A 25,080-nucleotide genomic window follows, 5' to 3' on the forward strand; every position below is an offset into this window, starting at 1 on the left:
AGGATCAAAGTGAGACTAACTAGTTTAGTAATACAACATAATAAATACTAAATAGTAGAGTAGTAACTAGTTGTGCGATTAGTCACGGGTGTGTGCGATGTAACTGTCTAGTGACAGCGACTGCTCATATTTGAAAGTTTCGACTTAATTGGTACAAACACCACAAAAATAAATAAACCTTTAAAATCGAAATAAAAGCACATCACAGCACAAACATAGAAGAATAATTATAGATTGCTTTCGTCCGGGATTCCGTCCGCGTGCAATTAAAAAAAAGTAGCCTGGGTGTTCTTCCAGACCATCTACATATAGGCTACAAACTAGTAAGATTTACCTACCAATTTATCAGTATCCGTCTCCGGTTCCTGTACTTCATAATCATGTGAATGTTGTTCACTGGACTGGTACTCCAGACTTTCAACTTGCACGGCGGTGATGGGGTCCATAGTGTCAAGCGACGACACCATAGTGTTGGACCCTAGAGGGCGTACCGCTGTTATCTCTATGATTAGTATCAAGCTTGGTGGGATAGCAATATGTTAATATATTAAATACATGATTAAATAGAAGTTTATATCCAGAAGTTTAACATATCAAAGATTTGTAATTAGAACAGATAAAAATGACGTCACTGTCAAGGAACAAAATTCGATATTTACATCATATATTTCACACGTTGGATTGTTATTAAACAATATACAATAAGGTGGGATATGCCCTGATAGATTTTAAGAGAAATTAACTTAAAATTATGTTTCTGGGTAAAGTTCTGGATATACAATAGTTTACTATAATAAGCGAGGATGGCAGCATAATTTTGATTTCGAATAATAGACGAAATATGATTCAAGATATATTACGAAAAGTTTTGATTAGATTTAATTTATTTAGTTAGTGTTAGTAGTGACATTACATACACAGTTGTTAGTTTATTCTTTGTTAGTATACAAAATTGTTTAGTTTTAATTAGTTGCCAATTTTTTAATGAATTCGGAATGAGGTATGATATTAGAAGGGTTCTTACCTCCAGAAGTGAGGCTGCCAGTCATTGGTGTGTCGACTTCGTAGTTGAATGTAGCTCTTGTTGCGTTAGAACTAGTTGCTTCTAGACTGTCTGTGCTACCCAGCATTAGGTCAGCTCGGGCTCTGTCAAACAAAGGGTTGTTGTTACTCAGTACTTCTTGCGTTTACTTATACTTTTGTACTCAAATCAATGCTAACCTGCTGAAACTGCCAGAAGAACTCAACTCCTCATCTTGACAGCTCCAGGAACCGCTTGCAGGATCTGTAAAGTGTTTGCTAGAGAACGAGCTGTGAGCTACCGACCTCCCGGAGGAGGGCGACAGCTCACGTATGCCGCTGCCTTCGCGCATAAACTCTAAGTCCTCCGGCTTCTCCGAAGATGTTATGATAGTCTGATGTGACACAGTTACGATCTCCCCCCCAGAGTGCTTTTCCATTACGGTCATTAAACTATCCATTTCAGAAGGCTGAGAAGCCAAAGACGAGGACATCTCGGATCCTAGAGACATGCATCCGTCATCGTATTGTATAGATCTCGATGGAATATCAACAGCCCCCTCGTTATCAGTACTCGAAACGGTCTCCGATACTTTCTTTCCATCTACAAATCTTTGCTGTATGACTGTTGTCGTTCGAACAACCTCAATAACCCCGCCGCCTTCCGAGAACGTCCTCGATATAGCTTGAAGTTGCTTTTGTTGACGTTTTGCTTTCTCCTCTTGGTCCAAGATTTTCATCATCTCCTCGCAATCTCCGGGTATAGATTCCGCCGACCCATCACTCGGAGCGGCGGCACACACGAAAGCTGACGATTTCGTACATTCCTCTACTGCTTCGTCTGTTTTATCCTTTGAAGTCTCTGGGTCAGGTTCTGGCACGAAAAATGCGCCGCGGTCGTCATGTTTCTTTACAGTTATAATTTTAGGTACGACTTGTTCTTGCATTCTTTGTTCTAAGGCTAGTTGTTGGTCAATCAGTTTTCTTATAGCGGCTGAATCAGCTAAGAGACGTTGCGATGGACTACCATAGCTACCAACTTTTTGAGACGGGCTTCCTCCTTTCTGAGAGGGGCTTCCAGACTTTTGTCCTGGGCTTCCTAATTTCAGAGGTGGACTACTGTCTGAACTACTGCTGTAAGAACGCTTCTCTTGCTCTAAAAAGCTGCCAGTTGCTACCTTCGGATCAGCTTGTAACAAAGCTTCTTTCTGCTTAGCTAGAATTTCAGCTTTTAAAGCTTCTAAGCATGCAGACTCCAAACCTTCGAATTCTTTAAGACTTGAAACTGATATATCATCACCCTGACTCCTACTGAGAATATATCGTCGCGGTAACGATCCGTTTAAGGAGTCTTGAGATGAGGATGAATGTTGCTGATACTGCTCCATTAATGCTCTTTCAAGATTCTCAAATTCTTGCAGAGAACTGATAGATATATCATCGTTTTCTCCACGCACTCTGAATCGTATACGGGAAGCCATTTCGGATTCAGATAAACTTCCGTAAGAATTTCTGAAACTACCGTAACTACCAATAGATTCTTTTTGAGAGCTCAAACTTCCAATTCTACTTGCATCAAAATCGGTCATTTCTTCTTCTTTAATATCTTCCAGTGGTATTCTTTCATAATCATACCTTGGGTCTCCTTCAAACTGCATTTGTATCCAACGTTTACCTGCTTCGATTTCAGCTAATTCTTGAGCTTGCAACTTCTTTTGTTCTATTTCGAATTGGAGTAATTCCTCGTCAGATAACGAACCAGAGGCACTGCTGCTGTCTTGTTTCTTTGCGGTTTTTGATAAGTATTCCTCGACTTCTTCGTCATGTCTTTTTACATATTTTTGAGTGACAATTTTAACACTTTTTCCCTCCGGATCTGTTTCTTGAGCTTCCTTCGCTACTTCTTCTATTACCACAAAATCATCCATTTCACATGGTTTATCGAGCATTTCAAATTCATCACTGGTTGGCGATTCTTGTTCCTTTTCGTAAGATCGTAAGGTTTTATCTTCCGTTGTAACTACTAGTTCTGATCTGCTGCTTTCGGTTGCGAAATCTGATTTTAATTCCGGTGCCTCAGATATGTCGTACATATCATCCAAGACATACTCTCGACCGTTTTCTGTGGAGAGCGAACTTTGACTAGGCGCAGATAATGGTGTATGCGGAGTCGAAATGTGCTCATGAGTTTTTAAACTGGACGTAGAGCTTTGTTTACTTTCCAACTGACTTTCCGTTTGCAATACTGTGGATTTTTCTGCTTTTGTTTTAGGTACTGAAGAATCACTTTTCGATTTTGATATTTCATCGTATTGCTTTGTTCCGACAGGTATTATTTCTTCATCTACATCAACAAGTTCCCTTTGACTTGGTGGTTTTTCCGTGATAGGAAAAGGAACCACACTCACATCTTGCACGGTCTTTTTTACGCACTCCTCTGTGACTTCACCTTTCTCAGCTTTTTCTTTTGGTACACTCTGTTCAGTTTGAACAACTTTTTGTCGAATAAGTTCATTGTCATCGTGTATTGTTTGAGTTTTTATACTCCCGAATTTCTCAATTTCTTGGAATTCCGTAGATCCTACGGGTATTATTTGACTATCGATATCTACTAACTCTCTTTGAGGTTTATCTATCTTTGTTACAGCAAAAGGTATTGCTTCTTCTTTGGTAGTTGATTCTTTTACAATGATTGGTTCTTCCAAGTCGTCTTCTTTGTTTATTTCTGTTTGTGATAACGACGATGATATATCTATTTTTGAAATAGACGACGATAAAACTTCATCAGTCTTAAGTTGACTAGAAATAGTTGTATCTGACCCATCCTTATCCTTTGTTGAATCATCTTCAAGCTCAACGCTTTCGGATGTTCCGTCTAAAGGAAAGTGTTCTGGAATCATTTCTTTTGGTGTAAACCGCATTTCATGCGACCTTTTCATTTTACCTAAGGTTTCGATGTCATCAGGTTTATGGTCCTCGTCATCACCTGATCCTTCCTCGTCGCTCAATTCCTTTGATTTAGTTACTTGTTCTTTTTCTGTTTCATGAAGGAATTGTTCTACATAAGTACTACTCTCCATCAATTCTTCTTTAAGCTCATTAGCTGAAGGAACTAATGTTTCAGATGCATCTGAAATATCAATACTCGCTACGTGACTAGACCCATCAGAGTCTAAACTTTTCATGCTGTCTCTTGAAGCAAGCGAACTTCCTGCTGTAAAGTAATCTTTGGATGTTCTGAGTGATTGGGAAGAGACGTCATGGCTTGTAAGTGCGGTTTCGAATTCAGTTCCACTCTGGGCTGTTAACATGACCTCGATATCTGAAGATAACGGTCTACTCTCCGAGTGTTCAAAACTTTGATAGTGACTATCGCCAGAACTAGACCATCCTTCAACTTCAGATGCCGAGCGTCTTTCAACTACACCCAGTTTGCTTGTTATATGTTTGTGAACTCGCAATTTTACTTCTGGACTGCCTTTCGAAGAGCCATCACGGTCAGAAAATCCAATTTCACTTTCAGTTTCTAAAATTGAATGCGGTCCGCTATCCGATTTTACTGACAAGTCTCCAGAATCGAGTGGTGGGCTTAATTCTTTTATTTGAACGGTGTCTTTTTCTTCTTCAGATGTTATAGTTTCGTCTAGTGAGCTTATCTTTTGTGAGACGCTATCGGATTTTTGACTGTCTAATAATTTTTCGTCCTTTTCAAGAGCAGTTATAACTTTACTTGAATCGTCGGTATGGTGAGGCTCTTCTGTTATAACATCCGGCCTTTCGGGACTTATTAGTAATTTAAATTGAAATTCGGAGGGAGACTGCTTATATTTACTACTCCCGTCACTTTTTTCACTTATGATTTCTACTTGCGCTGCTTCAAGAGACTGCTTGACTTCATCTATAGTTTTTTCCAAAACTGACAAGTCAGCGAGCGGTTGAGCAGACATCAACGTGTCAAAATCAACCTTTTCTGTTTCAAGTTTCAGTCCATGAAACTCGGCAGAAGAGAGATCAGTGTCATATCCACTGCTGCAAATGTCTTCGAGACTTTTCTCTTTAATTAATTTTATTTCCTCCTTTTTGTGATCTGTTCCAGTCAAATACGCGGAATCACCTTCGGTTGAAAATTCTGATGGTTGCAATGTTTCTGCACTTACAGTAGAATCCATAGATTTTTGCAGAATTTCACCGTCATGTGACTCAAGTGACTTAATCATATATTCAGTATCCACGCTTTCACTCGACTTTATCATTAAATCTTTAGTTGTAGTAGTCGATTCTTCCCATTCTGTTCGTTCTGTTTCGATAACATTCGGCATCAAATCCATTTTCACAGATTTAACAGATTGTTCACTCTCTGCAACTTCAATAGATTTGATTTCGATCTTGACGTCACTTTTAGGGCTTTCAATTGAAGTCGATTCGCCTATATCTTGTTTAGCGCTTGTTGGTTCAATATCTCCCATCACGAAAGAGTCGGCTTTATGTAGCGATACTTCTAATACTTGATCTTGTATTTGATATTGCTGTAGCTTTATGGGGGATTTACTCGGTTTATCCTTTTTGGGAGTTTCTCCTGTTTTATCATCATGTGGTAAATCAGGTACTACTTCTGATTCCGAATGAGTATCTTGACTCCCAGTTCGACTAAATGAACTTTTAATAGGCGAAGTTGAAACCTTAATTTCTTTTATAAAGTCGACTTCATACACTTCGTTATCTTTTTTGAAAGACTTAGATTTACTTCTTGGGCTCATTTCAGATGAATCCCTCTTATCGGCTGAGTCAGTTTTAAAACTTGGTGCATGAGAGGCATCAGAACTGAGGTCGTCGTGTTCTTTACTTTCGATTACAGATTCTTCTCTGTGGTGTTCGACTTTTGAACTTACCACTTTTCCTTTTTCACTGATCTCTGTGGTTGAAACAACTTCATCTTTCTCAACAATTTTTAGAGAAGAGTCAACATAAGCCACTTTTGATTTATCATCAGCTTCCTGAATATCTTCTAATTCTCCAGGTTCAGTAAAATATTCTTTACCCCACTGTTCATGTGACATTTCTCTTTCAGAAATTTTAACTTCCTGTTTTTTCTTAACAGTCTCATCCTTAAGAGCAGTCATTTTCTCTTCAGATTTCGTCTGTCGACCAGCATACAGCCCTTGTTCCGTAAATTCTCTCTCTACTTTTATAACATCGGTATCATCTGTACTTTTAAAAACAGTTTTAGTCTCTACGTCAGATCTTTTAGCAGAAGCTTCGTGTGCCTTCTCTAATTTCTTTTCTGTAGTTTCAGTTTGATCTCCTTCTTTTCTGACAATAGATTTTTCTTTTACTTCATGTTCTTGTCCTCTTAATTCATGAGTAGTTTCGGTTTTTATTACTACTGAATCATCATCGGAAGAGGAGACGTGCTTAGTTTCGGTATAAAATTCTTGTCCAGATATTTTTCTTGTTTCAGTTTCTTTCTGTGTTAAGATGGTGCTAAACTCTTCCTGAGTTGCTCCAAGCTTTGTAATCATATCAGACATGACAGCCTCAGGATCAATATTTTGGAACGTTAATTCCGTACCTTCGACTGTTTTATGAATTGAAGAAGATGAGGTAGAGGTTTCTATTACAGAGGTAGTATAAAAGTTTTCGGTTGGAATTATTTTATGCATTTCTTCCATTTTAGCGGCAAGTTGTTCTTTTTTAATTTGATCTATTACATCCATACTCTTCTCTATAGTACGGTCAACTAATTCAACTGCACCGCTTGTTATAGTCGGTTGATCGACGTTCACGAATGATAAATTATCAGCAAGATGTTTGATCGGAGACTTAGGTCTAGCGGCTTCACTTAGTACCTTCGACGCTTCAGTTAATATTTCTGCAAACAGAAAAGAATGCACTTTGTAAAGGGTTTTTAAGAATTCCTTTTTCTCCACATATCTCTTTAAGCTAAAAAATTGTAAGATATTTATAATCATGTAAGCAAAAACTTTGAAGAACGTTATATAATTTTACAAATATAGATATTTACATATAATATGGCAAGATTTCTTTCACCAACATTGAAGTAATATGGTAAATGCAAGCGATATATACAGGTTATGCGAATATAATGGAGAAGGCATATAGACGTGTGCTTAAGCTAATGTGAAATTTATGGTAAACTGAATGAAGAAAAACGTTGAGATCAAAGCGAAACGTTACTCAAAAGTGAATCATAAAAAAACGTAACAAAAACGGCGTAGTGATATTATGACGGTAGTTACAAATTTGAAAGCGACAACGAATGATGATGTGTTTCTGCTGTAGGTTCACTTACCTAAAGCAACGTAAGGGCTCCGCAAGAAAGAAAAATTTACTGTGCTGATAAATTCTGGCAAAATTTTGTGATATTCGCAAATTAAGAATGTTTAATAGTTCGATGCTTTTATGTCGAATAGCTTTACTGGGCCTTACAATTTTTTTTTTTCATCTTATTTTTTTTATTTTACGTGTAAATGAAGACATGCTTTTAGCATAAAACAATATTGTGGCAAATAAGGCTTTTTACGTAAGACTATGAGTAAAGTTTCGCTATGACTCTACTTGCCACTACATTACTGAATCAAGCTTTATCTTATGAGCGTTATGTTTGTAGGCAAAATTTTGAATATCTTTTTAGTATATAAAAATAATAAATATAAGTAAACACTCATTACTTTTTAAATATATTAGCAAATATTTCATCACAAATACGGTTAGAATAATTTGATAATCTAAGGGGATAGTTACTGACCACTTTGATGAGCTTCGGTTTCACTTAATAAACTATCTCCGGCAGAGGAAGCTCGTGGTGATTGTCTGTTTGCGTCCAAGAACGTAGCGTCGGAACCTGGATATTGCATTTTATATTACCATTCGATAAAATCTTTTTGAATACTCCGAACCATCAAAATTGCTTTGCAAGAAGTTTCGTTCAGAAGTAACACTTCAGAGGAATTCAGTACATCATTTTGAAAAGAAAAGGGATGTCAATGTCGAGAGCACTATAGCGTGTTATGGTTCTATTAGTGATTTACTAAATACATTAGCGTGCTCTTGCATGGTCATTCTTTAACAATTTCGCATTAGTATGGGATAAAATTAGTATCGTGATGTGGTAGGTACCTTTTAGATGCATTCCGGATTGCTTATCGCCAGCACTGTCTTCTGATCTAGCTCTGTCTTTTAAAATTAAATCAACCGGTGACGGCGGTGGAGTTTTAGAAAACTTTGATGCCAAATCTGTAAATTATACTCCATAAGTTATATAAACATATGAAAAAGCCTATAAAATATCTAGATAATCCTTTGTTTATTGTTAGAAAAGAGGATAAAATTTAAAGACATGAAGTTTCGTGAACACTTACAACATTTTTTATATGTCTTATAGTGTTGTAAATGGTAACTTTAAAGAATAAATTAATAAAACTATTTAAATAAATGACTTACCATGTGTAATGTGACTAGAATCTATTCTTATCAAAGCGCCTGATGATATGTCTTCCAGAAGATTTGAACATCTTCTGTTCAGCTCTTTCATATCGGATGTATTTACCTTGCTTACATCGTCATCAGTTGTCCCTGACTCATCTTTCTCACTGATTTTTTGACTTTCTTTCTCCTCAATTTGTTGCTGATCATCTTTCTCTTGTTTATCTATTGTCCTTGTTTTACCAAAAGAGTCTTGTTCGCTTAATAATTTACTTTCAGTCATAAAAGACGTTTCTTGAGAAGAACTTGTTGAAATCTTTATAATCTTAGACACCGATCTCTCTTCTTCTATGAATTCTTTACTCATTGTAATCCCTTCGGAAATGTCCGAGGCTAATGTTTTAGACACATCGAATGACGAATGGTCTTCCGAAAATGTTTTTTCATCAATCGATTTAGATGATTCTTTAACGCTGTCTATTGATGCTTTTGAGTAATCCTTTGACAGATCAGCAGTAGAATCTTTGGAAAGTTCATTTGTAGCGAAGTCTCTTGAAGTATCTTTACTATCCATTGAAGACTTGGAATAATCTTTTGTTAAGTCAATAGACTTTTTAGATAAATCAGGGGTTAGTACCCTTTCGTCTACTTGTTCTTCAAGCTTATAGTCTTCTTTAGCATCTAAAGACGTTTTAGACGAATCTTTGACTAAGTCTGCTCCGCTCATTTTTGAGAAATCAGCCGAAGTACCATCTTCAATAACTGATTTTTGATCTTCATCTGATGATTTGGTCAAAGTTGAAATAACCGTGGTCACAGATGACTCGGTTGTCGATTTAGATACGAATTCCGACCGTAATAGACTGTCAACAAAGTGAGTTTTCTTAACTAATTTTTCTGATGATTTTTCCCTTTCTGTTTCCTGTGTAAAAGTTGTTGACGCGCCAGGTTCGTGAAGTTCCATTTTGTCTTCCGGCTTAACTAAATCCCTTGATTCAGGAATGTGTTCATAACATTTATCTTCGTCTGTAAAATAATCCGACTGAAACAAAAAACATGAGTAAGTGAAAGAATAATGTAGTAATTAGACAGCTAACTCAAATCAAATGGTAAAAATATTTACCTCTTTTTCCGGGAAGTCATCTGCATCGTCAAGTGAATCAGTTCTTAATTTCTTCGTGTCGAAACTAGATGCAGGAATTTTTCCGTCTGTTTCAGTGGTAGGTTCTATTATCTCCAGTACTTTTGCCTTATCCATATCTAAAAACAACAAAATACGTACACATGAGGTCATTGTAAATTGCGTCAATTTCGTATGTATGAAGTATTATCAAACCGTTTACCTGATTCAGAATCCGTGTAAATTTGCTCCTCGACTTCCTCTGGGGAACTCTGCACTGAAAACGTTCTTGTTTGTTTCTTTTTTGGTATGATTGCGATTTCTCCACTGTCCCTCGACAAAGATTTCATTAAACTTGGACGTTCTTTAATTTTAGCGTCCATTTTTAGGACTTGGACATCTTCAGTTGTCACCTCTTCTTCTTTTTCTTCCGAAGATTTTAGATATCCTTCGACAGTAGTTACCGCTTCTTCAATAATAGAGTCTACAGAGACTTTTCCACTTATATCCTCTAATTCAGGTTTCTCTGTATCTACCTTCACAATGTCAGTTTCTTCAACTGAAATATCAATATCTTCAGAAGCTTGTTTAATTATAATCTCTATATTGTCTGCCATTTGTTTCATTGCTGAATCAGATTTCTTCATGCCTGTTTTATCAGAGTCTTCCTTATCTAAACTAGTCGTTTTATCCTTTGATTTAATTGGTTTGGGTGATTCTTCTTCCATTTCAATCTCTGACTCTGCGATTCTTTCCAGTGAAATTGCAGGGCTTATACAAGAATGTCGTCTTTCTTCTTTTTGTGGTACTTTAGCGTCGTAGGATCGCTTTTCACTCTCAACAATTTCTTTAGTTATTGTTTTAATATCTTTTTCTATGGTTGGGCTTCTAGAGGCAGATATTATGCTACTTTTCTGCGATAAATCGTCTATTATAGATTTTTCTTGTTCTTTGGAAGTATCAGTTTTATCCTCTAAACTTGATTCTTCTGTAGACAACTCTTTATCGTACTTGACATCTTTGCTTTCAGTTAATATTTCAAACTTTCCAAGCGTGTCGGTCCTTATTTTGCTCACATCAAATTTGCTGTCGCTAAGAGCTGTTTTTGTTTCTGATTCTATTTTACTTGATGTTGTTATTTTAGATTCTGTTGTAACATCTACTGTTTGTGATGTTATAGGTTCAGACTCTAAAACTGATTGGTGATCTTCGGATTTAATTATTTTTTCATGTGGTTCTAACGTTTTCGTTATCGTTGTAATCGTTACGACTGTTTCGCGTTTTAATTGTGCTTCTCGCTCATTATTGAGAAAATCTTGCACTAAATGTCTGTCGGATGGTAATCTGAATTTAAAATAATACCATTAAATGTAATTCTTGTGACATAAATACATAAAATACATAACAAATTATCAGAAAAATACTAAAATATATTATTGCCCTTACCCTGATTCTGATATATGTGGTAACTTATGTACATATTCAGCATGATCTTCAGGGAAACCTTCAACGTCATCTAATGAGTCACCATGTGTCAACTTTGCTGGTTTTGTAGGCTCGCTTATTTTAACTGAAGTGAAAAAAGATTTAATATCTTTGATGGTGCTTCTAATCAAATATTTAAAGCGCGCAAATATCTTTGACTAAATTATCACACAATGTCTAGTCTCTCTTTCATTCCTATATAGAGAGATATAATAAGAGATATATGGAGAGATAGATGAGAGAGAGAGATAGAGATAATATGGAGGTAGGTAAACTACTCGAGTAGTTATTGTGCGATAGTTTAGTCAAAGATGTGGGCCCGCTCTTTCGTGCCATATGTACATACCAGGAGATTCGATTTTTACATCGTATTCCTTATGATCAGATTTTTCTTTAGGTATGTCAACATGCGTTCCTTGTGTAGCAATATCATCCTCAGATTCTTCGAATGTGTAATCTCTTGATTCTGTAAGACTTTGGGCATCAGAAAGTCTCTTTTCTTCTAACCGTAATTCACCGATAGAACCAGATCCCGCTGATGTAACAGATTGTCGCTTAGCTTCTACTGCAACTAAAAGTAAACGTATGTTTTAATTTTTTGGTTCTGTTAGTAATCAAAATATCTTAATTAGTACTTCAAAATACTTTTCTCCTTTTTTCAAATATGCTTGTAGTAACGTCGATACCGTATCATGATTTTTTTATACATTGGGTTTTACAATGCCCCCTTAAAGTATAAAAATAAGTAAAGAATAATTTCTTAAAAGAATTAAAGATAATGCTTTACACATTACATTTAATTTGCTACAGCAATAGAGTATCTTCTTTTGTCGTTGGTTTAAACTTTATTAAACATATTTAAACCTTACCTTTATCTACGATTTCTTCTTTTTGAACACGTGTTCTGAGTTCAGCGGTTTCCGTCGTCACTGACTCCTTGTATTCTTTTTCGGATTCCTGCTCTAACAGCCGTTGACCTTCCTTAGCGGCTTCTTCCTCAGACGAAGTCTTTTTATCAGTGACAGCGTCTTCTGAAGATATTCTGTCTGATACACCCTCTGATGATTTTCGGTCAGATATTTCTACTTCTCTGCTACTTTCAGATGAAACTTTATCAGATGCTTCATCTTTTTCAAATGATTTTTCTATTTCTTCTGCCTCAGTAACAATCATTTGAAATTCTTGTTTAGGCTTAGGTAATTCAATGTCCAGTTGCAAATCACTTAACTTTGATATAGAAATAGATTCTGTTCTAGAATGACGTTTAGGAACCTTTTTGAAAACTACCTCAGTTTCTTCAACTTTGTCAGAATCGGAATCTTTGCTATCTCTGTGCAAAGCTTTTGGATCTATTTTAATAGCTGTAAATCCAATACTTTCTTCAAACTTTTCATCTCCGAATCCACTACCAGAGTCTGCAGTTTCCTCGTATTCCGCCCGTTCATCAAAATCAGATGAAGAAATTTTGGCCCTAAAATCTGATTGGTCTGATTTCAGAGATTCTGCTTCTGAATGACGTCGTGAATCAGTATGCTCAGAATCCTCTAAGGAGTCTGAATAAATACGTTTCGAGAAGAAACATTCTTGCACGGAATCATCTTCTGGAACAGTTTCTATGAACTGTCGCGCTTTTGAACTTATAACAGGCGATTCCTTGGATGGTGATATCTGAAATGTAGTTAAAATTGTTTAAAAAAATTGTATAATCAGTTTATAACGTATGATCGTGTAAAAAATTATAGGTACCTTTTCAGTGTCTTTAAGTATTGATTCCGTCTCAGTTTTTACAACTTGAAGAACTTCTTCTTTAATACTCTCACCTATTTTAGCTTCACTGATTGTCGATATCTTTTCTTCCATTTTTGAGGAAATCAACATTTCTTTATCATGAACTGGTCGGTGTGCAGGGCTTATCCCTACTTGGTCTTCTAAATCAGAAAATTGTGACGCTTCGTCCAAAGAATCGCTTCTATGTTTCGAATATGCCTAAAAATAAAAGATCAATAAAGACAATTAAGTATGCCCTTTTAGTGAATTCCCTTTTATGTGCAGATTAAAATTTTAACTGACCTTAGATTCCGTATGCGATACAAAACTGATGTCTTTTTCAGTACTTTGTTGCAGATCTGCTAAAGAATCTACTTTATCTATAGTTGATTGTGCAGGAGAATCTTGAGAAATCTTGCGTGCAACAGAGTCATGTAAGTCTGAACCAGTTGAATCTGTCTTAGTATACTTAGTTAAATCAGATTTCGTGCTTGCTGTAGACTGTTGAGTATCCGTCTAAAGAGGCAAAAAACAAACAAATGCTGTAAAGCAACCAAAAAATCTTGTGTGAACACAATGAAAGCAATATTTACCTTTTCTGTTTGCCTAATAGAGACATCTTTTTGTTCTATGTCTTCTGTGATATCTTCTTCACTAACTTTACTCCGTAATTCTTGAGTTAATTGTTTTTCCAGCTTTATCTCTGAAATCGCTACCCTGTCACTATCTTTTTTATCTTGATCGTCATCATCTTTTTTATGTTGATCATCTTTATCTTGACCCTTTTCAGGTTTTGGTTCAGTTTTATCCCTCAGGTCAAGTTTTCCGTCATAAAAAAGTTTTTCAGCACTAACTTTTGATTTCAGTTTATCTTTTTCTACTTTAACTGTTGTTTGTGATTCAGTCTCAGTTTCTGAGTCAGTTGACTTCTTTAGGAATTCGCTGTCTTCCTCAGATGAAACCTGTACCAATGTTGAATCAGTTCTCATAGTTTTAGGGAATGGTTTAATTTTGTCTTCTTGTTTTGTTTTTGTGTCAAACTGTTGTATTGTTTCTTTTACCGACTTGACTGTCTCTACATGCCTTTCCGATTCAACTATTACTTTTTGTATAACATGTTCTCGAGTGTCAGCGCTCAATATCTGCTTTGATTGTTCTCTAACGAATTCCTGAGTATATTCTATACTTTGATCTTGCTCAAGGGTATGTTTTTTCAACGCCTCCTTCGTAAGTTTAATAGTTTTTGTAGCGTCAATAGATGGTTCTTTAGAAATTTTAGATTCAAATGAACTGATTTTATCTCTCAATGTTGCTTCCGCTACGTCTTTTTCGGTATCAATAACAAGTTCTGGCGATTTATCACCATCGTCTAATTTTTCTTCGACTCTCGCACTGTCTATCTCCTTTTGAGAAATTACTTCTTTTGGAAATGAGTCGGTTTTAGTGTCGATTACTTGTTTCGTTTCTACTGTCTCAACAGTAATAGATTTTCTCGGGGTGATAGTAACATTAGAAAAGTCTCCAGACGGGAATCTCATGGATTCATTTCTCATATGTCTTTGCAAATGTTTAGGCGTTGGCTTTGCTGGTGACGATGGGTCGAATTTTCTAAACTGTTCTACATGACGCTCAACTTTTATTTCTTCAACTTTGTGTTCAACGTGTTCTACAGGCTCTTCGATTTCTCTTTGTTCTTCTACAGTGTCAGGTGATGTTTTCGGACACTTTCGTTCCGTTTTTGGTTCTTTATCTTTTACCTGCGAAAAATTAATTTTGTTAAATAGAATCAACCAACTAAGATGAATTTGGAATTAAACACTTAAAATATCATCAGACCTGCTGTTCAATGTCGTGGAATTTTTTGATGTCTGGTTTTATTTGAGTTTTAATCTCGATAATTTCTTCGCGAATTTCTTTCTTTTGTTTTGAAGCTGGTATTTTGCTTGAACTGAGCTTTTTAGTAATTTGTTCCTTCCTTTCGGCTACACTACGTTTTACATCTGTAATTTGAAAGTAAAGTTTAATTCACATTTATACTAATAATTAACACTTAGTTAATAGTTAAAAAGTATAACTTGCCTTCGTCCTCCTCGCTATCTTCGCTGGGTGTGGGAGTTCTCTCCACTTCGCTCTTATCTACAACAGATTTCTCTTCAGGTGAATACTTAGCTTCATCCTGGTCTATTTCAGTTTCGTGTGGCATCGCCTCTGCTATTTGATTGGCGTCATAAATTCTTTCTTTTACTTTGTTGTCTTCTTCCGCTATATAGTGAAAAGGTTTAGAGCGAGATCCTTTGTGTTATTATGTTGAATTACCTATGTCTATTACATTAGAGTTTAAATTTGCTTAGGTTATAGTATCTAAATGAAAAATATGACAACGTTCTTAGTTGTATTTAAATCGAGGATTAACTGTTAAAGATATAAGTAGGTGTGTATTATTCATACCTTTGTATGCTTCGATTTCTTCAGATTCCTGTCTTTCTTGATAGATGTTGCGTTGTATGCGTCGTTCATTGCTGACATCTGACTGGGATGCGATAATGTCGTCTCTACCGATACGACATAGTGCCAACTCTAGAGAATTATCTGTAAATTAAAAACATATTCATTTTATCACTTATAATTATTTCGTAACGATTTCGTACTGGAAAGAGATTACCATAGTAGTTACTGATAATTCAATAGACATTATCAAACATAATGGAGTATATGTGCTATCAGATCTAGTCACAAACTGAATTACTGTAAATATCGTACATTTTAAGGAATCTACTAAGAGTACCGTTTATCGACTGTGATTAAAGTATAATACCTAGAGCCTTGGTCCCGGATTGCGTCTTCCATAGCTTCAGCATGAGTTGAGCCTGCTCAGCGGCGGTGATGCGCTTGGCCTGTATCTGGTTGACAGTGGCCACGCTCACACCTAGCTCGTACGCCAGCGCCACCCAGTCCTTGCCCAGTAGGTTGCAAATGTCTTCCAATCTGATACAAATGATTATATCGATATGAGGGTTGTCGTCACCAGGATTTACATATTGATTTATAAAACTTAGCCTAAGTTTATCTTTTAGCCGTTTAAGCTTGAACAATTTCTTTTAATAAAAATTCATACTATTTGTATTTTAGCATATTAAAGACTACTATTTCTAACAGACGGGTTATCTTTTTTTAACGAATCTGTGATGGGTTACCGTGGATCTCTCAGCCTCTGTCGCCAGACGAGCTCCTGGTCTTCAGTGCGGCGCGGCAGGGTGTCCAGCTGTACGGGCGATGTCCTCTCAGCCGGGATGTCGTCCGGCACCATTATGTTCAGGATTGCGATCTGACAACACATCGATGTAAACAACAGTTATCAGTAAATATTGCCTGTTTTGACTGTGTTCTTTACAATAACGATAATTTTAAATTGTTAAAACTTTCGTGAGACATTATCATAAACGAATAAAGGACTCAACTCAAGTAGTCTCTCTCAACTAATCGTCGCCATCACCGGAATATCAAATGTGAGTTGAACCGTACTTAATTCATTTATTGATTAATTTATCAGGTTAGTTGTGAGGATAGGAGGTATTTAAGGTAAAGAGTCTTAGTTCTAGTTTATTCGCTCTTTATAGCGGTTTTTTTTTTCTTTTCTTACCGGCGCTGGAGAAGGCTCTCCCTTAGGGACCTTAGGGTCCCTCATGAATTGACAGCGGCAGATCGGCTCCAGATCTTGAGTCTTGATCATCACCGGGAACGCGACCCGGTTCTCTCTGAAGGCGCGGAACGGTAGTGATAACTGTTCGCCGGACTTCGCAACCGGGACTAGGTTCCCACCGAACTCCAAGTATACCGGTTTGCCTTCGTGGACCTGAAGACATTAAATAGTTTAGTTATTCCTATTATTTTGCACACTAATCTTAGAAAAACACTTAAAAATAGAACTAAATTGCACAGATTTGACAAAAGAGCTTCTCAGTCTCTTAATTTCAGTATTTCATTACGTTAACTGTTTCTTTCCGTCAATAAAAACACATTCAAAAGTTCCATCAATAAAAAGGAAAAAATGACTTATAATATAAGTAATTTAAACTATACCTCAACGTCTCGACTCTTAGCAACTTGTATAAAGCGCTCGATCCTCTCCAAGGTCTTGTCCTCTTTATCATCAGTGACGCAGAACATCCTCAGCTGCGCCTGGCACTCGTCTGTTCGCTTGGCGTATACCACGAAACGTGACATAAATGGTACGTGGATGGCCTCCCTATAACATCACACTTTTATATAAAATAAAAGTAATTAACTAATAGAATTTGATAATTGGTATTGATTCTCCAAGCAAGAAAGCATATAACAGTTTATTGAAGTCGGATTTCATTTACAGTTTTAATCTCGTTTGCATAAATAAAAATCTTCTACGAAAACATCATCAAACCTTGTCCCTACAATATGCGTTACCATCAGCCTTCATATCTGAATTCACTACCTTCTTAAGCATATCCTCTTTCAGACACATGAAATCATTGCATTATATTCTAAGATTCTAATTCATTTTTTATACCTGTACAATTCTGTAGCCATCTTAGTAGCATCTTCAATATGACGACAATCTATCAACCAATATCTTGCAGACACAGTCGTGGTGAAGGACACGCAGTCGTTGACGAAAGTAAGCGGCGTGTTCTCGGTAACATCCTCCCAATGCGCGCGATTCGTTCCACCTGAAGAATGAAACAAAACTAACAAATCTAATAAATTATATAACAAAAGCTACGCATCTACGATTACTGCCAATCAACAAAGCAGGTCTGCAGTCATTACTGGTTCAACCGCAACAAAATTCCGTCTCTATTCATGCTGGAAGCCTTTAAATTTTAATATAACCAAATTAAACTAATTTACAAGGAAATTACTAAGATACTTATTCAAGACAGAAATGTAGACATACAAATGTGTTAGAATTGCACACATACAGTTTTAATCTTTATATTACAAATGTGGACAGATCGAATTAAATAACTGAAAGTATCGCAAAAGTAAGAAATAAACAACAAATGTTTCCAAAACGGCCTATAGCAAACACAACAAGCAAAGACATCACACAACAGAAACATTTTTTTTTCAAATATAAATTTAACTAACAAGAAATGTGGAATATGGCATATAGTGTAACTGTTACCTGATCATCTTAAAGTAAGTGCTGTTTTTGAACATAACAATGAATACAAACGAATTATAATTGCAGGTCTGGTTTTCCAAAAAACAGATCTCTCGAAGGACATTCACTGAAATTTAACTGGAGTATTGACAATCGGTGATAAAGGTAAAATAAAAAAAGATGATATGAAGAAATTAGAACTGATAGGCCGTTTTGGAAATAAACTTCATTACAAGCAAATTAATAGAATTTTAAAGAACTTGTCGCAGTATTATGATATGATGGTACCGATGACATCTCAGATAACATCCTAAACTAAAAGGAAAGTGTTCTGTGATAGATTTGTTTATATTGTGCCAGTACAATTGATCTAAATTATTGTATCAGTCTGTTGTTAACCAACCAGTGGCATCACAGTGCGTTAAATGTCCCAAGAATTTATGTTACAGTGTAATTGTGGTAGAAAGCGTAAAAAATCCAGCCCGTGCATAAAAGAATGTATGAGAAGCGAGAAATGGTAAAAAAAAGCATTCAAAAATATCATTAAATTATTTCAGACATGACATTCGAAAAACAAAAAGCGCGTTGAAACATCTAAAACAAATGAAGTGTGAAATAAAATTAAAACAAGAAAATTAATATTTAACGTGTAACTAAAACCGAGTTCAACCCTGCCTTTAAGTTTATGGATAATTCTATATTTTTTTTACCTTCGAGAGATCGTTTGCGAAAAACCCCTGTTGGTGAGCGTCCATACGTGGGCCGCAATTAATATAGTTCCATACACGGTGAGCGTGCAACACACACAAACACACGAGAACAAAGACAATGTAGACACGATTACACACAGGGATACCGCCCAGCTCTCCTAGCTCTCCAAGCTTTCGGTGTAAAGCGCATGTGTGTATTCTGTTTCGTTTAGTAAATCATTTTACAGGCTTAACTACGCTATATTTTCTGATCGACATGCCAATCCCTTTGTCTATAGATTTAGGGATGTTTTGTTTCTAAATTCGTTAACCTCTGTCAACTACACTATAGTTTACAAAAGATAAAAAATGTTCTATTACAAGATTATTTATCTATAATATATTCAATCTATAATTACACTATCGATATTTGAAAACTATCTTCTACCTATGTCTTTTCAAATTTTAATATAAACGAGTTGATTTTGAATTTCATTTTATATTATATATTGTGTTGTAATGGAATATAGGTTATACATAAAAAGTATATAAGCCTAATTATAAGCTGGATTTTTTCCTACTTTAGGCTGACTTACCTTTTAGCCAAGCTATCTCGATAGCAAATATAAGCCATAATCCATTGCAACACTTTACATTACCATTTAGATATTGGACATGAAATCGAGAAAACATCCGGTAGTCGAGGAAGTATATTTCCTACCCTAGTCGAAAGGGGACGAAATAATAGCTTGGTTGTTCGGTAAAGTGGGAAGCGAATTTAATTCTCTGATTGTTTTCGTCTCCAATATCCATAATGATTTGCAATACAAGACAGCAGGATGCATACCTGATATGGAGCACAGCAGTCGAAGAGTTGGGGCTGAGGATGTGCTGTACTGGTTTGTCATCCCCTGGGTATGAGGACGAGGCGCTGGCATGCTGAGGGTTATAGCTTTATGGAACTTCCGTCTTCTTGGTTCTACGGTGACGACTGGTGATACTGCCACTCCTCGTCCAAGAAGTTTCGCTGTTAGTTCGGAATCTATGATTTGTGCCTGCAGAGTAAATTTGTATCATATGTTAAAACTACATAAATTACCGAAATACAATGTTCACTTAAGGTGGATATCTATGTGTCACGATTTCTTTTAGTAAAAGAGCACGCGCACTTTAACTAAACTATCGCAAAACTCGCTTTGATACATATGTATGAAGATGCGCACACAACTCGATTAGTCGTTCAACTAAACAGTTGCATTGGCTGCGAAACAATCGACAATCGCACTACAGTTGCAATAGTTTAGTCAAAGGTGTGCATCCACTATAAGGGCTTTGTAAATTTCATCCAAGATTACGCGTTATTATGTATGTTTATAATAAATTGTATTTTAGGCACTATGCTTTTTAAATCAATGGCCTACTTTTTTAAGCTAATTACATATAGTTTAGTCGATATGAGATACGATTAATTTGATATAACTTAATATAGCAATAAAAATCTAGTAGAAATGATTTTGTTTAAATAAATTTCAATTTATAATATTCATTAGTATATTCTTCTTAATAAAGTCTTAATTATTCTTGTTATCTTCTTTTGTTATTTTTTTTTATAACATAAGGTGGCAAACGAGCAAGCGGCCACTAGAATCCGCCAAAATGACGAAGCGACCGCTGCCCATAGACATCCGCAATTGCAGATGCGTTGCCTACCCTTATACGACGGAGGAGGAGACGCACATAAAGAGGATATTTCCCCTTCCTATGCATCTCCTCTACCGTCTAATCCACTTCCCTTTCCCAACCTTTCCTTATAAGAAAAGGGTGGTAAAGAGAAAGGGACTTAAATTAGGCCTTCGGCACCACACTCATCAGACGAAACACGGAATTGCTTCCATTTCACATCTGTCTTCTGTGTGGTCGTGGTATTACACCGGGCGTGCCGGCCCATTCATGCTAAGATGTTAAAGCGGGCACTGTAAAACTGTTATTACGATTCTTCTGTTACATTTCATAAAAAAAAAATTAAGCTTAAAAATGTTAAACAAATAATGTTCTTACCGATGATGAATGTTTAAATGAATTTGAACCAAATCTTTGTATTCGACTAAAAAGGTTACTAAAAAGAAATATCAATTATCTATACTATTATAATAAAGCGTAAACACACACTTCTTTGTTGCCTAAGATGTCAGCAATCACCGTACATTTTTGAATAATTCTTTTTTTAATAAAAAAAACCCTACACTTGCATCACGCTTTAGCCTATATACTTTAACGCCATTAAACTTAGGGGGTAAATATTTTGGATAAAAACCCTAATGTGGGAAAGAGACCATAAGTTGCTGCCAACATCTAGGAAGCAAGATTGTCACCATGTCATGTCATTTGACATTTGTAATTGATAATTTGACATAATTTCATGAGGATGAAGTCGCACGAGAACTGACTAGCGGTTCCCATGCGACTTCATCCGCATAAAATCATAAAAAAATAATTTTATCGTTCACATTTGTCAAATTATCAATTGCAAATGTCAAAATGACATGACATGATGTAAAACCATGGCAACCTTGCTCCTTTGATGTTGGCAACAACTTATGGTCTCTTTCCCACATTAGGGTTTTTATCCAAAATATTTACCACCTAAGTTTAACGGCGTGAAAATATATAGCCTAAACCGTGACGTAAGTGTAGGACTTTTTATTAAAAAAAGAGTTATTCGAAAATATGCCGTGATTGCTGACATCTTAGGCAACAAAGAAGTGTGTGTTTACGCTTTATTATTATATAATAGTATAGAAATATCTTATCAAGACCAAACGTGTACGATGTGAGAATGCGGGTAGTTGGTGCAAAAGTAAAATAAAACATAAATAAGCTTACCTTTTATCTTAAATTCCTTTTACTGTTTCCCTTTTTTCCAAAATAAAAACATTTAAAACACTAATGTGTATGACTCATTAGTTTAAAATAATGGGGATGTGCAAAGCAAAAATGAACATATGAAATCACAGGAAAAGCAAGGAAATCTTTCAATACAACTCTCACATATTTCTCACACATGCGCATAAAAAAAACCAAAGCATAACACACCAGAGCAAAAAAATACATGCAATTCTCACGTTTGGTCTTTAGGAATAAAGTTCAAAATTGCATAACAAACATTCATCATTGACAAGGCAAAGCACAATATTTACCCAATAAATTTATCAATCTTAAAAATATACTTAAACATACGTCACTCCAAAAACGAACTTTAACACTATAAAAATACGGTACCTTTTAGATCAACAAGCTTAAATTTTATACTAACATGCCTCAACCTAAAGACCAAGTAGAGACTATCAGGAAACTTTGACGCGTTTTATCGCAGTGTGAGAAACTGACGAGTGATTTCATATTTTTCAAATTTACTTCAATTAAAAACAAATTCACATTTATATATGACTTTAATGAATTACAGAAATTCTAAGCAATTTTAAGATAATTCAAAATTTATTGGGTATGACATCATCCCTATAGGAGTAACGCATATTTAACATAAGTCAACTTATAACTAACTTACATTGATTACTTAAATATAGGTCCATACACTGAACACAATATAATAACATAAATTAAAAAAAAAACTTTACAGAAACTAACAAATACAATTGATTTATTACATGAAGTACCAAATTGTAGTAATTATTAGAAACTTTTTCATCTTAAATATTTGACAATCTGCAAACGAAAATAATGTTTAAAATATATCCTAAATAATAAAAAGGACCATTTAAAATTGATTTAAAAATACACAATTAAAAATCTAAAATACTAACACACTGGTAACTACGTTTATTTTAAAACCTAAGTCACCGATCACTTGTAGACTTCAGTTTTAAATCAGACTAGGCTTTAATATGTTAGAGACTCAATAAACAATGTACAATCGCTGAAATTCTCGGCACAGAAAGTAACCCTTGTTCCTTGCAATATAAACTTCGCCTATTAAATAATCTATACTATTATAATAAAGCGTAAACACACTTCTTTGTGGCGTAAGATGTCAGCAATTACAGCTTATTTTTGAATACAATTTATGTAGTAAAAACCCCTACATTTACGTCACTCTTTATGCTATATATTTTCACGCTATTAAACTTAGGGAGAAAATAAATTGGATAAAACCCTAATGTGGGAAAAAGCTACGCTACGAGCCGCCAACATCAAGAAGCAAGATTGCCATCGTTGTCACTTGTAAACAATAATGTAAAGTTTTTACAATTTCATGCGGATGAAGCCGCATGGGAACAGCTAGTTATTTAGATAGCAGTGAGTGCAAACTATATATTACTAACCGACTTTTTCGTAGACACATTAATAAGCTGCGTTGTATTGAATTTCGCGTCGCGTTTCAAAATGTTCAAACGATTGCTGCTTTTATAGTGGAACACCAACAAATTCCCCGATTGTACAGTCGGGAAAACTGAGACCGGAAAAAAGTCGTATAGTGTATACGGCCAGTTTCTTTTTATTATTTTTTTGCACTCACTGCCATCTATAAGTTATTTATAGGAAGAGGCGGAGCTTGTATTGTTGCAATGAACAAGGCAATTTTTCCTGAAGTTGTACGCCGATGATTCGAACGATTGTATTACACACATTTATATTTTCACATGGATATTTCATTAAACTTTCTTTCCATAAATGACTTGTTAATTCCTAGCCTGATTTGAAACCAACGCAATTTTGCCGGTGACATAAATGTGTAAATTTACTTATAATATTATTGCTTGTTATACAAATAATAACTACTACATTTAAGAATGCCTTATTTCACGATGAAAGTTATTGCCAAAAACACACTATGAAAATTTTTTATCAAAAGATTTTTAAAACTTTAAATTCTGGTTTTTCATTGATGTTAATTTAATCTGCTTTAAAAGCTATAAGCGAATGTTTATTTAATATTATAATACTGAAAATTCGGTTATTGTTTTTTTTTTTAATTTATGCTTTTATTATAAAGTATATCCTAAGATCTTTTAAAGAAACTATGATTACTAAAATACTAATTGTAGCAATTATTGAAAACTTATTAAATAAACTTAAAATTTAAAATTTAAATTATATTAATTATTGTGTATATGTGTACTGACTGATGTTACGAACTAATTTTAGTCCCTTTCCCTTTCCCATTCTTATGAGTAAAGGATGGGAAAGAAAAGTGGAATTGACGATGGAGGAGACGCATGTCCTCTTTATGTGCGTCTCCTCCATCAATTAAGGGTAGGCAATGCATCTGCCATTGGATGTTTATGGGCAGCGGTCGCTTTCTATTTTGGTGGATTTAGCTGGCCGCTTGCTTGCCTTATATTATAAAAAAAACGGCGTGTAATGTAACGATTTAGGTAGTCAGTACGTGCTACAAGTTACGTTACACCGCGTAACATCAATCAGTACACACTTAAAGTGAGTTTACAAATGGTTTCTAGCAGTCTAATTTGGAATGTGTTTGTTTAAAAATGAAAATTTGGCATCATGTTTTTGTACTATAAATTGCATTTTATTATCGAATCAATTAATTCATTAACTATTGATATAATTGTAAACAACACAATCCACTGAAAAACATTTACATAAGCATGTGGTCTCGTTTCTTCCAAAGAGTATGAACGAGATGCCAATATTATATATAAATTGGACAAAAAATCTTCAAAGTTACCTTAAATTAAATACAATACTACCAAATTAAAGAGAAACGTTTCTTTTTAGACACATTATTGACGGTTATCTTTTTCAAATTCATATCTTTCACACCTTTCCGTGGTTTGAACAGGTTTACCTGTAGGCCAACTTTGATCTTCTTGGTCAGCGCGCCCTGAGGGAACACCGCCTGCACCTGAGGCACCACGGAACTCGACACCATGCCACCTGGAACATTTTACATTTAATTTAATTAATTTATTATAATAGATAATGGGGAATTAAAGAGACCTTTATGTAATTTTTCTTACTAAACTATAAGAAACAGCGTCTATCAGTCGATAAGATAAATGCAGATTAATTCTGGGTTTCTGAAGTTTCCATTTATATTGTCATTACCTAGCGACGCATTATTGTTAGGTTGACCTCTCCTTAAACGGTTACGTAGTTCGGAAAATCCGTTCATTAATTTATCGAAACAAAAACATTAAAATACATATAAACTAAATAATTCAGTTTACATTGGACCTCTAAATACCGTAGCTATTTACCTTCAGGTCCAATAGCATGCACCTCCTGTCGGATGCGGGATATGACAGCAAAGTACTGCGGGAAGTCGTGTGTGAGGATGCGAGTGATGCGCGGCGCGTCCCAGCCTTTCTCCTCGTCGTTGGTTTCTACAAAACAAATGCAATAAGACACATTGATGTTCGTATAATTTGGTATAC

The 25,080-nt window shown here is 35.4% G+C and overlaps 1 protein-coding gene across 3 annotated transcripts in view; it reads right to left on the minus strand.

The window, feature by feature from the left end:
* Positions 1–25,080, minus strand: part of LOC106111412 — a 56,695-nt gene that overhangs the window by 2,131 nt on the left and 29,484 nt on the right. Inside the window, exons 10-35 of one of the 3 annotated variants that reach the window (XM_013293492.1) lie at positions 24,904–25,029; positions 24,492–24,580; positions 19,512–19,719; positions 18,686–18,712; positions 17,379–17,538; positions 16,916–17,081; positions 16,476–16,688; positions 16,030–16,160; positions 15,651–15,820; positions 15,284–15,424; positions 14,915–15,097; positions 14,672–14,835; positions 13,429–14,592; positions 13,139–13,351; positions 12,815–13,054; positions 11,938–12,736; positions 11,415–11,639; positions 11,030–11,153; positions 9,807–10,927; positions 9,587–9,723; positions 8,482–9,505; positions 8,158–8,274; positions 7,787–7,882; positions 1,222–6,889; positions 1,025–1,146; positions 339–478 (exon numbers count right to left, since the gene is read on the minus strand). In XM_013293492.1, coding sequence (XP_013148946.1) covers positions 339–478; positions 1,025–1,146; positions 1,222–6,889; positions 7,787–7,882; positions 8,158–8,274; positions 8,482–9,505; positions 9,587–9,723; positions 9,807–10,927; positions 11,030–11,153; positions 11,415–11,639; positions 11,938–12,736; positions 12,815–13,054; positions 13,139–13,351; positions 13,429–14,592; positions 14,672–14,835; positions 14,915–15,097; positions 15,284–15,424; positions 15,651–15,820; positions 16,030–16,160; positions 16,476–16,688; positions 16,916–17,081; positions 17,379–17,538; positions 18,686–18,712; positions 19,512–19,719; positions 24,492–24,580; positions 24,904–25,029 — 12,968 coding nt within the window. Of the gene's footprint in view, positions 1–338; positions 503–1,024; positions 1,147–1,221; positions 6,890–7,786; positions 7,883–8,157; positions 8,275–8,481; positions 9,506–9,586; positions 9,724–9,806; positions 10,928–11,029; positions 11,154–11,414; positions 11,640–11,937; positions 12,737–12,814; positions 13,055–13,138; positions 13,352–13,428; positions 14,593–14,671; positions 14,836–14,914; positions 15,098–15,283; positions 15,425–15,650; positions 15,821–16,029; positions 16,161–16,475; positions 16,689–16,915; positions 17,082–17,378; positions 17,539–18,685; positions 18,713–19,511; positions 19,720–24,491; positions 24,581–24,903; positions 25,030–25,080 lie in introns of all 3 variants that reach the window. The other 2 variants (XM_013293491.1, XM_013293493.1) reach the window with 2 other exon arrangements.

The sequence above is a fragment of the Papilio polytes genome, unplaced genomic scaffold (genome assembly GCF_000836215.1).
Source record: "Papilio polytes unplaced genomic scaffold, Ppol_1.0 DF824169.1, whole genome shotgun sequence".
Lineage (NCBI taxonomy): Eukaryota > Metazoa > Arthropoda > Insecta > Lepidoptera > Papilionidae > Papilio > Papilio polytes.